The sequence below is a fragment of the Bubalus bubalis genome, chromosome 6 (genome assembly GCF_019923935.1).
Source record: "Bubalus bubalis isolate 160015118507 breed Murrah chromosome 6, NDDB_SH_1, whole genome shotgun sequence".
Classification (NCBI taxonomy): Eukaryota; Metazoa; Chordata; class Mammalia; order Artiodactyla; family Bovidae; genus Bubalus; species Bubalus bubalis.
In genome coordinates this window covers 91,292,640-91,309,522 of record NC_059162.1, presented here as the reverse complement: position 1 = coordinate 91,309,522, position 16,883 = coordinate 91,292,640, and the positions used below count along the sequence as shown (strand labels likewise).

At 46.3% G+C, this 16,883-nt stretch overlaps 2 protein-coding genes across 2 annotated transcripts in view; one reads left to right on the top strand and one right to left on the bottom strand.

The window, feature by feature from the left end:
- LOC102415520 (protein FAM151A) overlaps positions 1 to 377 on the bottom strand; it is a 28,807-nt gene extending 28,430 nt beyond the window's left edge. Inside the window, exon 1 of the mRNA XM_025288668.3 lies at positions 146 to 377. Coding sequence (XP_025144453.3) covers positions 146 to 263 — 118 coding nt within the window. The 5' untranslated portion in view covers positions 264 to 377. The remainder of the gene's footprint in view (positions 1 to 145) is intronic.
- A 14,126-nt stretch (positions 378 to 14,503) lies between these two features.
- MROH7 (maestro heat like repeat family member 7) overlaps positions 14,504 to 16,883 on the top strand; it is a 51,021-nt gene continuing 48,641 nt past the window's right edge. The window contains exon 1 of the mRNA XM_025288658.3: positions 14,504 to 14,698. The gene's annotated coding sequence lies outside the window, so the exon portion shown is untranslated. The remainder of the gene's footprint in view (positions 14,699 to 16,883) is intronic.

Below are 16,883 nucleotides of genomic sequence, written 5' to 3'. Positions count from 1 at the left end.
AAAGAGCTGGACACGACTTAGCAACTGAACAACAACAGGGAGGAGAGTGGAGGCCATCAGGTCTGTTGATGGGGACAGAACCTTATGGGGGCAAAGAGTGAGGGATGGAGGAAGCCAAGCAGATGGCATGACTGGGTGCTCCTACCTGGCAAGATGGTGTCCTTCTGCAGCGAGAAGCCCAGGACCATCGCGATGGCAAATACCACAGCTGCACTGATACTGCCGACAATAGCCCACTTCCAGCACCCCTTCTTGTTGGCCATGATGACCCTTTGGGGAGAATAGCCCTTGAAGGGTAGTGTCTCCTGAGGCTCTGAGAGCTGGGATCGGGTGGGAGGTAGGAGGCTTAGCAGCACCTAATTCTTCCCTTGGCAGGACAGCTCCTGCAGGCCTGGAATATCCCAAAGACAGCTTTGGAGGCCCCGCCTACCTTCCTGTGCTCCTCCTCCTCTCTCTCCCCCAGGATCTTAACAGGTCAAGCAGAAAATCCTGCCACCTCCAAAATGACCTTTGAGCGCAGTAAGAGACAGCAGCAGATGTTAGATGGAGCCCACCACTGCCCTCCCCTGCTGCCTGTCTGCTTCAGCCTGAGAGTTGAGGGGCCAGGGATCTGGGCCCAGCTTGACCTTGCTTTCCTGAAGACATGGAGGTTTTCTTCCCCTGCATAAAAGGAGGCACCTAGTTGGTCCTTCCTTCTTTCTGCCTTATTCCAGAGAGTCACGAAGTTCAGGCAAGGGTGAGTGACAGGAACAGATTAGATGTGCCCAAGGAACATGAATTTTCCTTCCATCCCAGATAGATTATCTACCTGGGATTGAAATCGATAGGACTGGCATGTTGGCCTGGGTTGCTGCAGGCCACTCCTGAGTCCATAGGGGAGGGACTGAGTCACTGCCTGGCACAGAGGGTGTCCTACGGTCCCTGGGATAGGAAGGCAGTTAGAGATTGTCCCTATTTCAGGGACCCTGGAATTTAAATCTGTCCAAGAATCACCTGTCATGTGCATGGGGTTTGGGACTTACAGAGATGCACAGAGAAATCCAGTAGAGCCCCTGGTTACTCTAGTGTGTGTGTGTGTGTGTGTGTGTGTGTAGGAGTGACTAGAAGGATGCCCAAGTAGGCAGATTCAGGGAATCTGGGAAGTAAGGAGAAGCTCAGGAGGGAATTTCGTTCAGGCCTCCTCTGGATCATCTCTTAAGAGCTGCCCAGGAAGGAATCGAATGTAGAGGTCTAGAACTCTCAGACAAAACACAAAGCTGTGAGCATCATTTCCTGCTCAAGGCAAAGAGAGAAGGGGGTGGAGGCAGACTTTGGGGACCACAGACTTCAGGGATGGTGGGGGAAGAGAAATCAGGTAAGTGCTGTGGGATAGAACGACAGAGGTGGGGAGGACCCAGGAAGCCAATAGAAGGGTCACTTAGAGAGAAAGGGGTAGTCATCTGTGCCTGGAGATGGAGGCCCATAAAGACAGCAAGGTGCTGCCAGACAGTAAGAGTAAGGGTGATGTTGGAGAGGGCAGTGTCCACACTCCATTTACAGTGAGATGGTCACTTTTTTTTGGTTACAATATCTAACACTAGACAAATCTCTTTTTTGAAAGAAAAATCTAGAAATCAGCTCTTACAATTGACTAGGCTCTCCATGTATGAACAGCCCTCACTTTGTTGCCAAAATCTTGGCTCTCTGTGCACCATGCCAAACAAAAATATAGAGACAGAATTACTGAGGAGAAGGAAAGAGTGGCTTTACTACTTTGCCTGGCAAAAGGGGATCTTGAGGCTAGGGCCTCAAGAACTGTGTCCCCCTCCCTGATGAGTCAAGAGAGGTTACATAGTCAGGCAGGTGTATGTGATAAGGATCAACGCAGTAACAGTCTTCATTTCTTCTTCTGCAAAGTTTCAAAAGGGTGAGGTTGCTGGCAAGATTAGGGTGTGTGCAGGACAAAGGTCCATATAGTCAAAGCCACAGTATTTCTAGTAGTCACGTACGGATGTGAGAGCAGGACCATAAAGAAAGGTGAGCATGGAAGAATTGATGCTTTCAAACTGTGATGCTGGAGAAGACTCCTGAGAGTCTCATGGACAGCAAGGAGATCAAACCAGTCAATCCTAAAGGAAATCAACCCTGAATATTCATTGGAAGGACTGATGCTGAAGCTGAAGCCCCAGTACTTTGGTCACCTGATGTGAAGAGCTGACTCATTGGAAAAGACCCTAATGTTGAGAAAGATTGAGGGCAGGAGGAGAAGGAGACAACAGAGGATGAGATGGTTGGATGGCATCACCGACTCAGTGGACACGGTGATGGTGAAGGACAGGGAAGCCTGGCGTTCTGCAGTTCATGGGGTCATAAGGAGCCGGATACTACTGAGTGACTGAACAATAAAAGGGTCTTAGGTGATCCAGTCTCCTTATCTTGATAAGCTTCTGTGGTCCCTTTAATCTTGCCTCAAGTGGTTTTATTGCTGTTCCTTCCTTCATTAGCAACTGTTCTGACAGTTGGAACCAAGAGAAGGTCATGGAGCCTGGGTCTGGCCTATAAGAAATGATGGACATAAAGGCCTTTGTTCCCAGAAGTCCCACAGGGTGCTGCTTGCCATCAGCTTTAGAACTGTATGCTGATTTAGTCTTTGGGATACTCTTCTGAAGGAAGCATCACTTCCGCATTTCAGATAAGGGAGCGGGAGTCTGTCAGCAGCAGAGCTGGGTTATGAGCCTGGGTCTTTCTGCCCAGCAGACTGTGTATTGTCCACCCCTGGGAAGGATGCTGGTGGATTCTGAGGCACTTAGCTTAGCTGCCTTTCTCGGCTCTGTGGCCTCTGCAGGCTGTCTTTGAGGAAGAGGGACTTTATTCAGCTCTGGCTTTTGGCAGGAGGAAGAGCTCTGGGTTGGTCTCTAGGCCACAAAGAACCCCATTGCCTACGACACTCCTCATGAGACAGATAATTTATGATGGTACTGAGCCCCACTCTGTGCCTGGTACCATGCTAGCTCTGGGGACCCATCAGCCCCCCGTGACATATGGTAGGAGAGGAGAACATGGGGGTTGTCAGGGGCTCCAGCATCTCTTAGGTGGAGCCACTGTTCTAGAGTTGATGCTGTGGGAGTGAGCTCACAGCCTGTAAAATAAAAGATAAGCAATAGCAGGGCCTGTGAGGTGGAGCCTGATGGATCAAGAGGCACAAAGGAACTGGGAACACAGGGGAGGAGTCCCAGCCTCCTGGGTGGACCACGTGGCTTTCAGGGGAGCTGCCAGGGCTAGGGAAGAATGTTCTAGATGAGGGGGCAGTGTGTGTGGAGGGAGCAGAACATGTAGGAGAAGGGCTTGCTTGGGAAGGAAGATGTGCAGTGGGACTTGACCCTGCCAGGTGGGAGACAGGGATGCTCTGGAGAGAAGGCTGGAGAGGCTAACAGGGCTGGGTCACCCTGATAAAGAGCTTGACTCCAACCAGGAGGGTTTGTCTGTGGGATAAGCAGGAGAGAGACAAGCTCAGCTTCGCATTTTGGAGAATAATTCTGGAAGCTGCTATTGAGGAGTGGCTGGAGGGGGCCCCTCCTGTCCCTAGCCCTGGGGCCATCCAGATTCAGCAACCCTCCACACCTCCCATCCTCCCATTCCCTACCACAGAGCCACATGACCTCCCAGTCCATTCCACTCAGAACCACACAGGTCCACCCAGGCCCAGCCTCTCTTTCCTGGGTTACTTCATTTACCTGGCCCCTTACAGGAAAACTGGGTTCACCTCTCATCAGTGCCAAGTCAAAAGACACAACCAAGCCAAAAATTTAGAGAAGGAAGGATTTATTATTTGTAGCATGTAAGAAAGGATACAGGTATATTCATGAAGGGGCTTGCACAGAGGAAAATTCTGCATAGAATTGGGGCTAATGATGACAGAATCTAAGTTTTAGTCAATTGAAACCTTGAAGATAAGGGAAGGTCAACTTCATCCCATCCTCCACTTGGGTGGAAGCCTTAGTTCTGGCAGAACTCCCTGTCAGATGGTTTACACATATCCCTTGAGGAAGAACTAGGACTCTGGTTTTTTTTTTTTTTTTGTCAGGACTCTGTTTTATCTGAACTATTGTTTCTTGAGGGCTTTTCCTTTGTTCCTACACTCCCTTACTTCCCGTAAGATTGTTGATTGCTGAGACCTGTTCAAGGACAAGCATTGTGTCCAGGCTTAGATCACAAAATGGCTTCTCTTATGTCAAGACAGTCATGCCCAGTACTCTTTCTCGGGGCATGTCTTCCCTATCATATCTGCTTATACCTTCCTCCTATATGGTAAGGATAGAAATGGAGGTCGTGAAGAAGCACCCACGTTTCAGATGTGGAACAGTGATCTTTAGAGCTGGTGCTGCAGGGAGTTCTTCCCACTGTGCCCTGAGAGATGGAGTGGGGATATACAGCCTAGAGGTACCTCAGTGAGGAAAGATGACTGAGTGTTCCTAAACAATCAACACTCACCAGTTGGGGCCCCTGAACCACAGGGAGAATATGACATGGATTCCTCTGAGGCATAGAATCTGGGTGCAATGTTAAGGCCGTGGGAGAAGAAACTGACCAAGGCTAAGGCATCTGGGAGGCTTCCTGGGGGAGGTGGAATTTGACCTGGACCTTGAAGTTTGGGTCCAACTCTTATATCCATACTTGACTACTGGAAAAACCACAGCCTTGACTAGACGGACCTTTGTTGGCCAAGTAATGTCTCTGCTTTTTAATAGGCTATCTAGGTTGGTCATAACTTTTCTTCCAAGAAGTAAGTGTCCTTTAAGTGAGATGTGAGAGTTGGACTATAAAGAAAGCTGAGTGCCGAAGAACTGATGCTTTTGAACTGTGGTGTTGGAGAAGACTCTTGAGAGTCCCTTGGACTGCAAGGAGATCCAACCAGTCCATCCTAAAGGAAATCAGTCCTGAATATTCATTGGAAGGACTGATGCTGAAGCTGAAACTTCAATACTTTGGCCAGTTCTTTGATGAGAAGAACTGACTCATTTGAAAAGACCCTGATGCTGGGAAAGATTGAAGGCAGGAGGAGAAGGGGACAACAGAGGATGAGATGGTTAGATGGCATCACCGACTCAATGAACATGAGTTTGAGTAAACTCTGAGAGTTGGTGATGGACAGGGAGGCCTGGTGTGCTGCAGTCCTTGGGGTTGCAAAGAGTCAGACATGACTGAGTGACTGAATTTACTGACTGAAGTTTGGATAGGATTTCTTAGGGAGAAATTTCCCCTAAAAGAGGTGATCATTCTTTCTTTAAAAATAGTTTCAGCAAGCAGTTTTAACTGGTTGCTTTCATTCAATTCAAGACTTTTTTAGTGCACATTTATTACCAGAATTTTGGCTTTTTTTGGTGGATGTGTTAATTTAGTGGCTTAAAGAGCACATTTTTAATCTTCCAGTCCCTCTAGGCCAAAATCAACATAAGGTGCGGCTGAGTTTCTTTCTGAGGCCCTAGGGGAGAATCTGTTCCCTGGTCTTTTCCAGCTTCTAGAGCTGGCCTGCATCCTTGGTTCTTAGCCTTATTCCTGTATTTCCACAGCCAGCAAGGTTGGGCATATTAGCATCTCTCAGTCTTACTTTCTTCTGCCTCCCTCTTCCACTTAGGACCTTTATGATTAAATTAGGCCCACCCGGATAATCCAGGATCATCTCTCCACTTTAAGGTTGGCTAGTTAAAATCTTAATTCCATCTGTAATCTTAATTCCTTTTGCATATAAAGTAAGGTCACAGGTTCCAGGGGTTAAGATGTGGCTGTCTTTGGGGGGCCATTATTCTACCTGCCATGGCGAGGGTTAGCTTTTATTTCCCCTTTTTATTTTATTTTGAGCAGCAAGGCAATCAACAGACTCTTTCCTCATGCCAAAAAAGAAAAGAAAAGAAAAGCCAACTGGTGTTGACAACTGTCATTGTAAATTTGTAATAAATCACTCAAAATGCTTAGTTTCAAAGAGAAAAGTGGTTACCGATTCCTAAGAATGCAGCATTGAAATGATTTCCTATACTTAGAGGCCTCTTTCCTGTGAAAATTGCCCGCTGTCATTTCATATCCTTGAGTTCTGTGGACTCACATTGTCCTGAAATCCCTTTAGAGGGTGACTGTCCAGGAGGCAGGATCCATAACTAAAGGACATTCAGTTCACTTTTACTGAGCACCTAGTCTGTGTGACTTACTGTGTTAGATATTGGGGATAGAGACACCAGTATGGCACAGCTGCTGCCCTAATTGGATCATATATTGTTTTTAAAACCAAACACTAGTAAACTAATAATATATACATATTGTAGATTTTGAAGAAAAACTAAAGGTAGTAAAAAAAAGAAAGAAACAACAATAATACTGCCATCCTGAGAAAGTTATTATTAAAGTTGTGATGGATATTGTTCTAGATTTTTTCCAGGCATATGTAGTATATAAGCTTTAAAACCAAAAAACAACCTTCAAAAAGAATTCTCTTGTAAAACAAAAGAAAAAAACAAGGGAACAAAAAAAAGGAATTGTCTTGTGATACTGTTCTGTATCACATCCCAATATTTATCGTACTTGTTCGGTTTTAAGGTAGTATCATCTGCTGCAGAATATTTAAATTTGCCTGTTTAAAGAAGAAGGCTGGAGTTCCATGGCTCGTGGGAGACGGCGCAGCTCAATGTGCAGACTCTGGGCTGCCTGTACTTCCTTCTGACACCCACTAGCTGTGTGACCTGGGGCAGTCACTTCACCTTTCTGTATCTCAGTTTCCTCATTTATTATCTTGTAGGGTTGTCGTATGGGTTAAATGAATAAACACATGTAAATCACTCGGGACAGTACCTGGTACCAACCAAGTGCTTGATAAAGATGATGTGTTGTTGTACATGTATGTATATAATTTATAAAATGTGAATTTGTAATCTGCTTTTTCCCCACATATATAATATGAGCATTTCCCTATATGATTACATTTATCATTAAAAATAAAATTTATTTATTTGGTTGCACTGGGTCTTACTGGTGGCCCTCAGGATTCCTGTCTTCTTTTAGGCATGTGGGATCTAGATCCTTGACCAGGGATCAAAGCTGGGCTGCCAAGATTGGGAGTTCAGAGTCTTAGCCACCGGACTATCAGGGAAGTCCCCCAATTTTCACTTTTAATAGATGTATAAAATCTCATTCAATGGCTGTTTCCCTAGTTTATGGAACCATTACCTTCCATGTTGGATACCTGGATTGTTTAATAAGCAAATGCTCCAATGAGCCTCTCTGGCCATATTCCTGATGTTGTTCTAGGCCTGATTCTCAGAAGTAGAATTGCACATTTTTAAGACTTCTGGAATCTGCTGTTAAGATTTCATTCCCTAAGATTTACATCAGTGTGGAGCTGCATGGTTGGGTGGGGTTTCCACTGTGGGAGAGGCAAAGACCAAGTGCCATTCCAGATAACTGGCAGGATGACCCAAGGCTCAGAAGGAGAGAGCATCCTAGGACATCCTAGGGGAAGTGGGAGAAGGCTGTTAGTCATGAGGTTTGAGTGAGCCTGTGGTGGGGCAATAAGGCTGCAGGGTGGAAAAAGTCATCTTTGATTCACTGGTGATGGCAGGCTGTGGTGTAGCATGAATCAGGAAAAAGTTAACGGAAGTAGTGAACCCAGCGAAGAAGCTCTTGTTAGAAGCCAGACAAGGGACTTCCCTGGTGGTCCAGTGGTTGCGAATCCACCTTCCAGTGCAGGGGACAGAGGTTTGATCCCTGGTCTGGGTACTAAACTCCCACATGCCATGAGGCAAGTACACCTGTGTGCCACAACTAGAGAAAGCCCACATGCCACGCACACATACGAAAAACAAGCGAAAGAGGAGATCTGAATTGGGTGTGAGGAAAGGGGAGGATCTGTGCATATTTTCATCAAAGTATCTTTTGGACCTGGAAACTGATGCCACGTGGAGGAAGGAGGAGAGGGATTGAGGAGTCAGAGGCTTTGCTGGAAGCTTTCAGCCTGTCTCTTGGAGAATCAGGGATCACTGATAGAAATAGGAAAGTTGGGAGGAGGAAACTGTTTTGTGGGAAGAAGATTCAAGTAAAACGTGATGAGTCACGTCCGGTATGTAGATGGTGAACCAGCTGGGGCGGGAAGCCCAGGGATGGGGCTATGTTAGTCTCAGCCCAGGGTGTCCGCAGATCCACTCCTGGCTCTTCCCTGGCCCTGCATTGAGTTCAACCCTGCCCCCTTGTCTGCCTTCCAGCTGCGTCAGCCAAGGGGTGGTACTGGCAGGAGTAGTGTTACCAAAGGTGTGCACTGAGGGGTACAGCTGCTCACCACTCAAAAGACAGTAAACAGGCCAGGTTGGTGGAAAGGAAAGTTTGCTTATTTCAGATGCCGGCAACTAGGGGCGGGGAGGGTGGCAGACAACTATCCAAAGGCCAACTCACCCCGTGACAAGCAGGCGGGGAGAGCTTTTATAGACAGAGTGGGGGGAGGGGGTTACATGCAGAAACAGTACAGTGATCTCTAACACTAAACATCTTCAAATTGGTCACCTGACTACCATCATCACATCATCTTGGTGGTCTTAGGTACAGTTTATCTTCAGTTCAGGGGTGCACTTGTTCCCTTTTCTTGGCATCGGTTCTCAGAATTGTGGCAGCCCCAGGCCTGGGGACAGTCTGGTCCTCATGTAGTTAACTTCTTCGCCTGGTGTTCTGGTATCTATAAGACAGCTCACAGGATATGGCTCAGAATATTATCTATAGCCTTTGAGAAAGAACTGAAGATTCTTGGGCTCATAAGTCATATGCTTAATGACTACATTATTGTTATTTGATCTCCTTTGACTGTTTTCCTTTGTTTCAGCATTTCTCACTTCTCGGATTAAACTTATTCTCTGACTAAAGTTTTGCACAGACAAAGGGCAGACAGAGAACATGGTGGGGGTTGGGGGCAGGAGCCATAAGGTCCTGCTCCGTTTCAGTAGGCGGGTGGGAGAAGGGAGAGGCAGTCTCGTCATCCCTTTCCCTCTGCTTAAGGGAACATGTCTAGCAATGAATGGCTCCCATGCCCACTGTGGCATCCCTGCCTCCTGCTCATTTGGCTCCTCGCTATCACCACAAAACTGTTTTCTTTTTAAAATTATTTTTTAGCCAAGAGGCATGCAAAATTAGTTCTCCACCCAGGAGTCGAACCTATGTCCCCTGGAGAGGAAGCAGGAGTCTTAACCACTGGACCACTAGGGAAGACCCTGCTTCTTCTGTTTTAAACATTACCTCTGTTTTAAATACATAGTCTGGTTTCTTGTTTTCCAGGATGGACCCTGACTGAGCCAGGAGTCACAAACATGGATACCATAATTAAAGGAAGGAGTATGGATAAGGTCCCAAGTGAGAGAGGGGAGACCCAAGCCTAGAATCCCAAGGGACACAAAAGTAAGGTGCTGGGTGGGGGGTAGGGGGAGGATGGGGACACTGAAAGGGACACAAGAGAAAAAGAATCTGGGGCAGGGAGAGAACCAGCAGAGTGAAGTGCTCCAGAGATCAAGGAAGGAGGATTCCTAAGTTTGAGCATCATAAAGCAGATGCTCTAGGGAAGGCAGAGAATGAAGATCGAGGACAAGACTTTCAACTCAGCCATATCATCAGAGGCAGAACCCCAGTGGAGAGGAGGTGGCAGAGAACAGATTAAGTGTTAAAGAACAGAGCAAGAGTGAGGTTTGGGAGGACAAAGTGAGAGTAAAACATTTCTTCAGGAAATACTTCCTGAAGTATTGAAATACTTGCCAAGTATATTTGGCACCACGTATGGGCCAGGCCTCAGGTACCTGGTGTGCAAAGATAAATAAGATGTGGTCTCTGTTCTTAAAGCATTCTCAGTGTAGAGAGGGAAACAATCAAGTTTCCAGAGATTTATAGCACACTATAATACAGTTCTGATCTACGCTGCAAGAGCAGAGAGAAAGTCCTACTGAGCTGCGGGGAGGGGCCCAAGGAGGACTTCTTACAGAAGGTACCACTGGGTTTTGACAGATAAGTAGGAGTCATGCAGATGAAATGGGGATGAAAGGGAGGAAAAAAGCACTCTGGATGGAAGCAACAGCCTGAGAAAAGGCATAAAGGTAAGAAATGTTACTGTGAGTTTGCGGGAACCGCTGTGTTGCTAAAGCAGAAACTGTAGGAGGAAATGGTAGGATATGAGACTGGGAAATGATTCCAGTGGAATAATTTCCAGTGGGAGCCAGAGGCAGTGGGAGATTCGCTCCAATGTGCTAAAACAGAATAACAGACACCCTGGAATCCTGCATGCAGTGACAATATTTTCAAGAATGAAGATAAAATATTTTTTGTAAACAAAAACTAAAAGAGTTTATCACTAATAAATTGTTTTCTAAAATTTTTACTTGTTTATTTTATTTTTGGCTATGCTGGGTCTTCATTGCTGCATGTGGGCTTTCTCTAATTACAGTAAGTGAGGGCTACTCTTCGTTGGGGTGCACGGGCTTCTCTTCTATTCTCTTGTAGCTGAGCAGGGGCTCTAGGGCACAGGGGTTTCAGTAGCTGCAGCTCTTGGGCTCAGCAGTTGCACTTCCTGGGCTCTAGAGCGCAGGCTCAGTAGTTGGTGTCCAGGGGCTCATACTCCTGGACCAAAGATCAAACCTGAGTCCCCTGTATGGCAAGCTGACTCTCAACCCCAGGACCACCAGGGAAGCCCCATCACTAATAAATTCTTATTGAATTTATTAAGGCTATTCTTCAGGTCTTTCAGGAATGGCTCTAGTATTCCTATATTCTTGCCTGGAGAATTCCATGGACAGAGAAGCTTGGCAGTCTCACAAAGAGTTGGACACGACTGAGTGACTAAAACTTTCACTTTTCATTCTTCAGGCAGAAGGAAATTGATCCCAGATGGAAGATCTGAGATTAAATTTTAAAAAATGATCATTATTGAATCAAACTTGGGTCCACTCACACCTCTGTGTGCAATAAAGCCAATCTCCTGACACTGGGTTGCGGTGAAGGAAAGTGCAGCGTCTATTATCCGGCACCGAGCAAGGACTTTAGGCAGTTAGTGTTTAAAAGACCCAAACTCCCCAATGGCTTTAGGGAAAGGATTTCAAAGACAGGGTGAGGGAGGCAGATGGTAGCGTGTGTGATCAGCTGGTAGACATTCTTCTGATTGGTTGATGGTGAGGTAGTTGGGGGTCAACATCATCAACCTTCTGGTTCCAAGCAGTCTGGGGTCTACATGCTTGTGGGCAGCACACAGTTAACTTCTTCCACCTGGTGGAGGTTTCATTCTCTGCAAAACAGCTCCAAGGACATGGGACAGGATATTATCTATAGCCCTTGAGGAGGAATGAAAAGTCCTTGACTTTGTTTAATGTGCTCACTCAGTCATGTCTGACTCTTTGCGACTCCTTGGATTGTAGCCCACCAGGTTCCTCTGTCTATGGGATTTTTCCAGGCAAGAATACTGGAGTAGGTTGCCATTTCCTCTTCCAGGAGATCCTCCTGACCCAGGGATTGAACCCTAGTCTCTGTGTCTCTTGCATTGGCAGGCAGATTCTTTACCACTGTGCCGCTTGGGAAGCCGTTTGTTTAATGGCTAAACGTATTATTTTGTCTTGCTTGACTTTTCCTTTGCTTCTGCACTTTCTCACTTCTATAATTAAATTTATTATTTGGAACTTGTGTAGGCCTAGGAGGCTAAAGAGACAGGTGAAGGAAAAAAACAAGAGACAGGTGAAGGAAAAGGAGGGGATGGTTCTGTCCCAGGAAGGCCTGATAGAGTCCTGCTGCTTACATGATCAGACAAAATATTTGTGGAGTAGTGGTTAAATCTGAAGATTCCCAGGTGGCGTTAGTGGTAAAGAACACCTGCCAAGGCAGGAGATGTGCGAGACCTCCTTTCGATCCCTGTGTCGGGAAGATCCCCTGGAGGAGGGCACAGTAACCCACTCCAGTCTTCTTGCCTGGAGAATCCATGGACAGAGGAGCCTGGAGGGCTATAGTCTATAGGGTTGAGAAGAGTCAGACTTGACTGAAGTAACTTAGCACACATGCACACACAGTGGCTAAATCTAAACATCGATTGCATAAAACCATGATATCTAATTGCTGCTGTTTTTCAATTGCTAAGTCATGTCCGACTCTTTGTGACTCCATGGACTGCAGCATGCCAGGCTCCTTTGTCCTTCACTGTCTCCTGGAGTTTGCTCAAATTCATGTCCATTAAGTCAGTGATGCTATCTCACCATCTCATCCTCTACTGTCCCCTTCTCCTTTTGCTCTCGATCTTTCCCAGTATCAGGATCTTTTCCAGTGAGTTGACTTTTTGCATCAGGTGGCCAAAGTATTGGAGCTTCAGCTACAATACAATACAATACAAACTGAAGCTGAAATACTTCTAATTGGTAAATTTAAACATCAGAACAGGACTAAAATAAAAGATAACAATGGTATGTAAGTTGGCTGTTTAGTGTTAAACTCTTCTGCTGTCTCTTGTTTCTTGATTTTTCTGAAAGAGGATTGCAGATAACAGTATTATCTGTTATATTTTGGATATTTTGGAGTATAATTTTGGATTTTTCTATTTAAAGTATGCACATTAAAATGGCTAGAGTAATTGTAAGGAATAGACATAGAATATGTAAATTTCATACAAATAGAAAAGGTGGGGGAAGGAGTGAGAGAAGAAAGGCAAAATCAGTAATCCTAAAGAAAGGAAAAAAGAAAAAATATTATAGAGGAGAGATTCTATTGTACTTCCAGTAATGTCAAGGTAGCTCCTATCAGACCAACCCCCTAGAGATAACAATTATGAACTTTGGACAAAATATGAAGAACAACTAACTACCTGGAGGCTCTGGAAAGAGATTAAAAGGAGGAAGAGACTGGAAGAGAGCCAACATTTAGAAGAAGGGACAGCCACCACATGCAAAAACAAATAAAAGCTCACAAACTTAATATTGAATCAAAGAAGCCAGAAACAAAAGAGTTTGTACTGTATAATCCCATTTGTATAAAGTATAGAAGCAGGCCAGTCTAAAAGATCTGTAAGAAATCAGGCTAGCAATTACCCTTGGTGCAGGAGATACTTACTGGAGGATTTCTGGGATCCTGGTAGTTCCTGTTTGTAGATTTGGGTGCCCGCTACATGGGTGTGCTCTCTTGGTGAAGAGTCATCCAAAATTGACTTGGTTTGTGCAGTTTTCTGCCTGTATATCATGTTTTGTGTTAGCCATTCAGTTGTGTCCTACTCTTTGCGACCCCATGGACTAGGGCCTGCCAGGCTCTGTCTGTGGAATTCTCCAGGCAAGAATACTGGAGTGGGTAGACATTTCTTTTTCCAGGGGATCTTCCTGACCCAGGGATTGAACCAGGGTCTCCCGCATTGCAGGAAGATTCTTTACCGTTTGAACCACCAGGGAATCTGACATATATATGATGCTTTAGTGCATACTTTAAAAGTTGAAAAGGAAGCAGAAACAGGATGGATAGGCAAGCAAAAGCAGACTGTGAGGAGACCAGACCAGGTGCATGGACATGACCTGGCTGCAGGATGCAGGTGGCTGGCAGAGGGGAGAGCCTGTCCTGCAGGACATTACTGAGAAGACGGGCCAGAGTCTGGGCGTCTGACATTGAGGCCCTCAGCCAGGATGAATGGGGTGGAGTTGGGTGACAGACTTTGTTTTCTTGGGCTCCGAAGTCACTGCGGATGGTGACTGCAGCCTTGAAATTAAAAGGCTCTTTGGAAGAAAAGCTATGACAAACCTAGACAGCATATTAAAAAGTGGAGACATCAACTTGCAGACAAAGATCTGTATAGTCAAAGCTATGGTTTTTCCAGTAATCATGTACGGAGGTGAGGGTTGGACCATAAAGAAGGTTGAGCATTGAAGAATGGATGCTTTTGAATTGTGGTGCTGGAGAAGACTCTTGAGAGTCTCTTGGACAGCAAGGAGATCAAACCAGTAAGCCCTAAAGGAAATCAACCTTGAATATTCACTGGAAGGAGTGATGCTGAAGCTGAAGCTCCAATACTTCGGCCACCTGATGTGAAGAGCCTACTCATCAGGGAAAAGACCCTGATACTGGGAAAGATTGAAGGCAGGAGGAGAAGGGAACGACAGAGGATGAGATGGTTGGATGGCTTCATCAACTCAATGGACATGAGTTTGAGCAAACTCTGGGAGATGCTGAAGGACAGGGAAGCCTGGTGTACTGCAGTCCATGGTGTTGCAAAGAGTTGGACCTGACTTAGCGACAGAACAACAACAACTGAGTTGCAGGGTGAGGGAATTTTATGAGAAGACTTGAATGCCAGGTGAGGTAGTCAGACTTTATCTGAGCTAGTCTGAGCTAGGTCATTTCCAGGCCGTGGTGGAGGAGCTGAAGATGCCTCCTTCTTAGAAAGGATATCTCCCTGCTTCTTCCGACTGTGTAGGCATAGAAGGGGCCTCATTGGCTGGGAACTCTGAGTCATGGTGACCTCACAAAGACTGCAACACCAGAGCTGGGGGTGAGGGGGAGCCTAGGTAAGCAGAGGGGTGGCTCTGGGAAAGTCCCAGGGGTGGGGGCAGCTGCCACAACCTCCACAAGGCAGTTACCACCTTGACCCCACCCCCCTGGGTAAAAGTCTCCCTCTGGCTGTAATTCCACTCTTAGAACTTCGTACCTTTGACTTAAGGCTGAATTTTCTGTTACCATGTGGATGCCCCAGGTGGAGGTAATGCATTGAACTTTACAACAGTTGCTTAAAGCTCATGGACAAAGCATTTAGGCTATCAAGTTCTGAGAATGCGGTGGGTGGGAGTCTGGGGGAGGAGAGGGAGAGTGAGATCCAGGGAGGGAATACCACGGACTAGGGGGAGAGGGTGCAGAGAACTGAAAGCTAGACTTGGTCTTTTTCTCAAGGCCACCACCCAACCGTCACCCATAGGGAGGAAGGGACAGTGAGGATGGACACTTACTGGGGGAACTGCTGGGGGTCAGATGCTATGAAAATTCCTATGTGCGTTATCACATTTTATTCTCTATGCTTATCTCATGGATTGAATATTAAGATAGTCATACAGTGTGGGGAAGCTTCCTTCCCTGATTCACACCTCTGGTGAGAGAGAGAGCAGGTTTTGAATTCAAGTTCAGCTGACTCCAAAGCCCTGGATTTGTGCATTATAGCTGGGCATTAGGAGAGATGTGTTGTTTTCACTGGATTTTCCCTGTAGGATAGAGACCTAAGAGGGTTTCCCAGGTGGTGCTAGTGATAAAGAACCTGTTTGCCAACATAGGAGACATGAGACACAGGTTCAATCCCTGGGTCAGGAAGATCCCCTGAAGGGGGTGGGGTACGGCAACCCACCCCAGTCTTCTTGTCTAGAGAATCCCACGGACATAGGAGCCTGATGGGTTATAATCCATGGGTTCGCAAAGAGTCAGACACAATTGAAGTGACTTAACACATCACAGAGGCCTAAGAGCGGCAGAGGGAATAAGGAATGAGAAGTGGGAAGATGTGGTCTCACTGAGTGACTCATACCTCGGAAATCTCTGGGATCCTGTAGGGAAACTTGTGAGCTAAGTATACCTGGGTTTGAATCCTTCCTCTGCCACTTGTGGGAGGCTTTGTAAAAATCTACTTATATCCCCTGAGCAGTCTGAATTGACGTGCCAGTAAATGAGGATGATGGTACCTGTCTTGAAGAGTTGTCGTTCATTCATTTCCTTGTTCTGTTAATGTTTTCTGAATCTTCTCTGGGTACTAGGCAGTGTCTTGGGAAAACAGGGGTAATAGATATCCACGTGGCTCATTTTCTAAACTGGAGACACACAGGTAAACAGAGCAATTCTCTGATACAGGTGATCACACGAGGAGGGCACCTCAGCCACATTTGAGGGTCCTAGGAACGTTCCTAGAGGAACAGAAACCTAAACTGGCATCTGGAATGTGACTAGATGTTGGCCAGGGGAATGATGAAGTGGTGGGCAGTCTGGGGGCAGAAGGGGTGGGAGTCTTCAGGAAGAGGAAAGGGTATCTGCAAAGGCCCCATTGGAAGCACCAGAAGAAGTTTGAAAGGGGCTCAAGCATGTGGCTTGGGAGAAGGGATGGATGTAGCTGAAGAGTGGAGGGTAAGGCCTGTGGGCTGAGGCTCTTGGCAAATGAAACACAGACGTCAGATTGAAGATCCGAGTGTCTCCACTTGTGGCCTTTCCATCAGCTATGTGACTGTCACTTTGGGGAGGAGTGGAGGGGCTTGATAAATACTTATTCCTGGGTCCCCTCAGAGCTACAAAGTGGAATTTCTAAGGGTGAAGCCTGAGAATCTTTTTTTTTTTTTTAATCAATTAGCTTTTATTTTTGTCTATGCTGGGTCTCCTTTGCTCTGAGTGGGCTTTCTTTAGTTGTGGCGAGCCAGGGCTACTCTCTAGCTGCAGTGCTTGAGCTGCTCATTGCAGTGGCTTCTCTTGTTGCAGAGCACGGCCTGTAGGGCTCTGTGGGCTCCCTCGTTGTGGCTTGAAGGCTTAGTTGCCTCGAGGCATGTGGTATCTTCCCAGACCAGGAATCAAACCAGTGTCCCCTGCATTGCAAGATGGATTCTTAACTACTGGATCAGCAGGGAAGCCCTGGGAATCTGTCTTTTAGAAAATATAACCGACACCCCCACAGTCTAAAAAGCCATGAAAAGTCACAGAGGGGTTCTAAGGGGGGGATGGCATGGTTGAATTTACACATATTTTTCCTTTATCATTTTTTTTTTTGGCCACACTGTAGCATATGTGGGATCTTAGTTCCCCTACCAGGGATCAAACCCGTGCTGCCTGCAGTGGAAGCAGGGAGTCTTAACCATTGAACAGGGAAGTACTGTCTAAGAGTATCTTTATTTCCCCTCATCCTTGAAGAATGACTTTGCCAG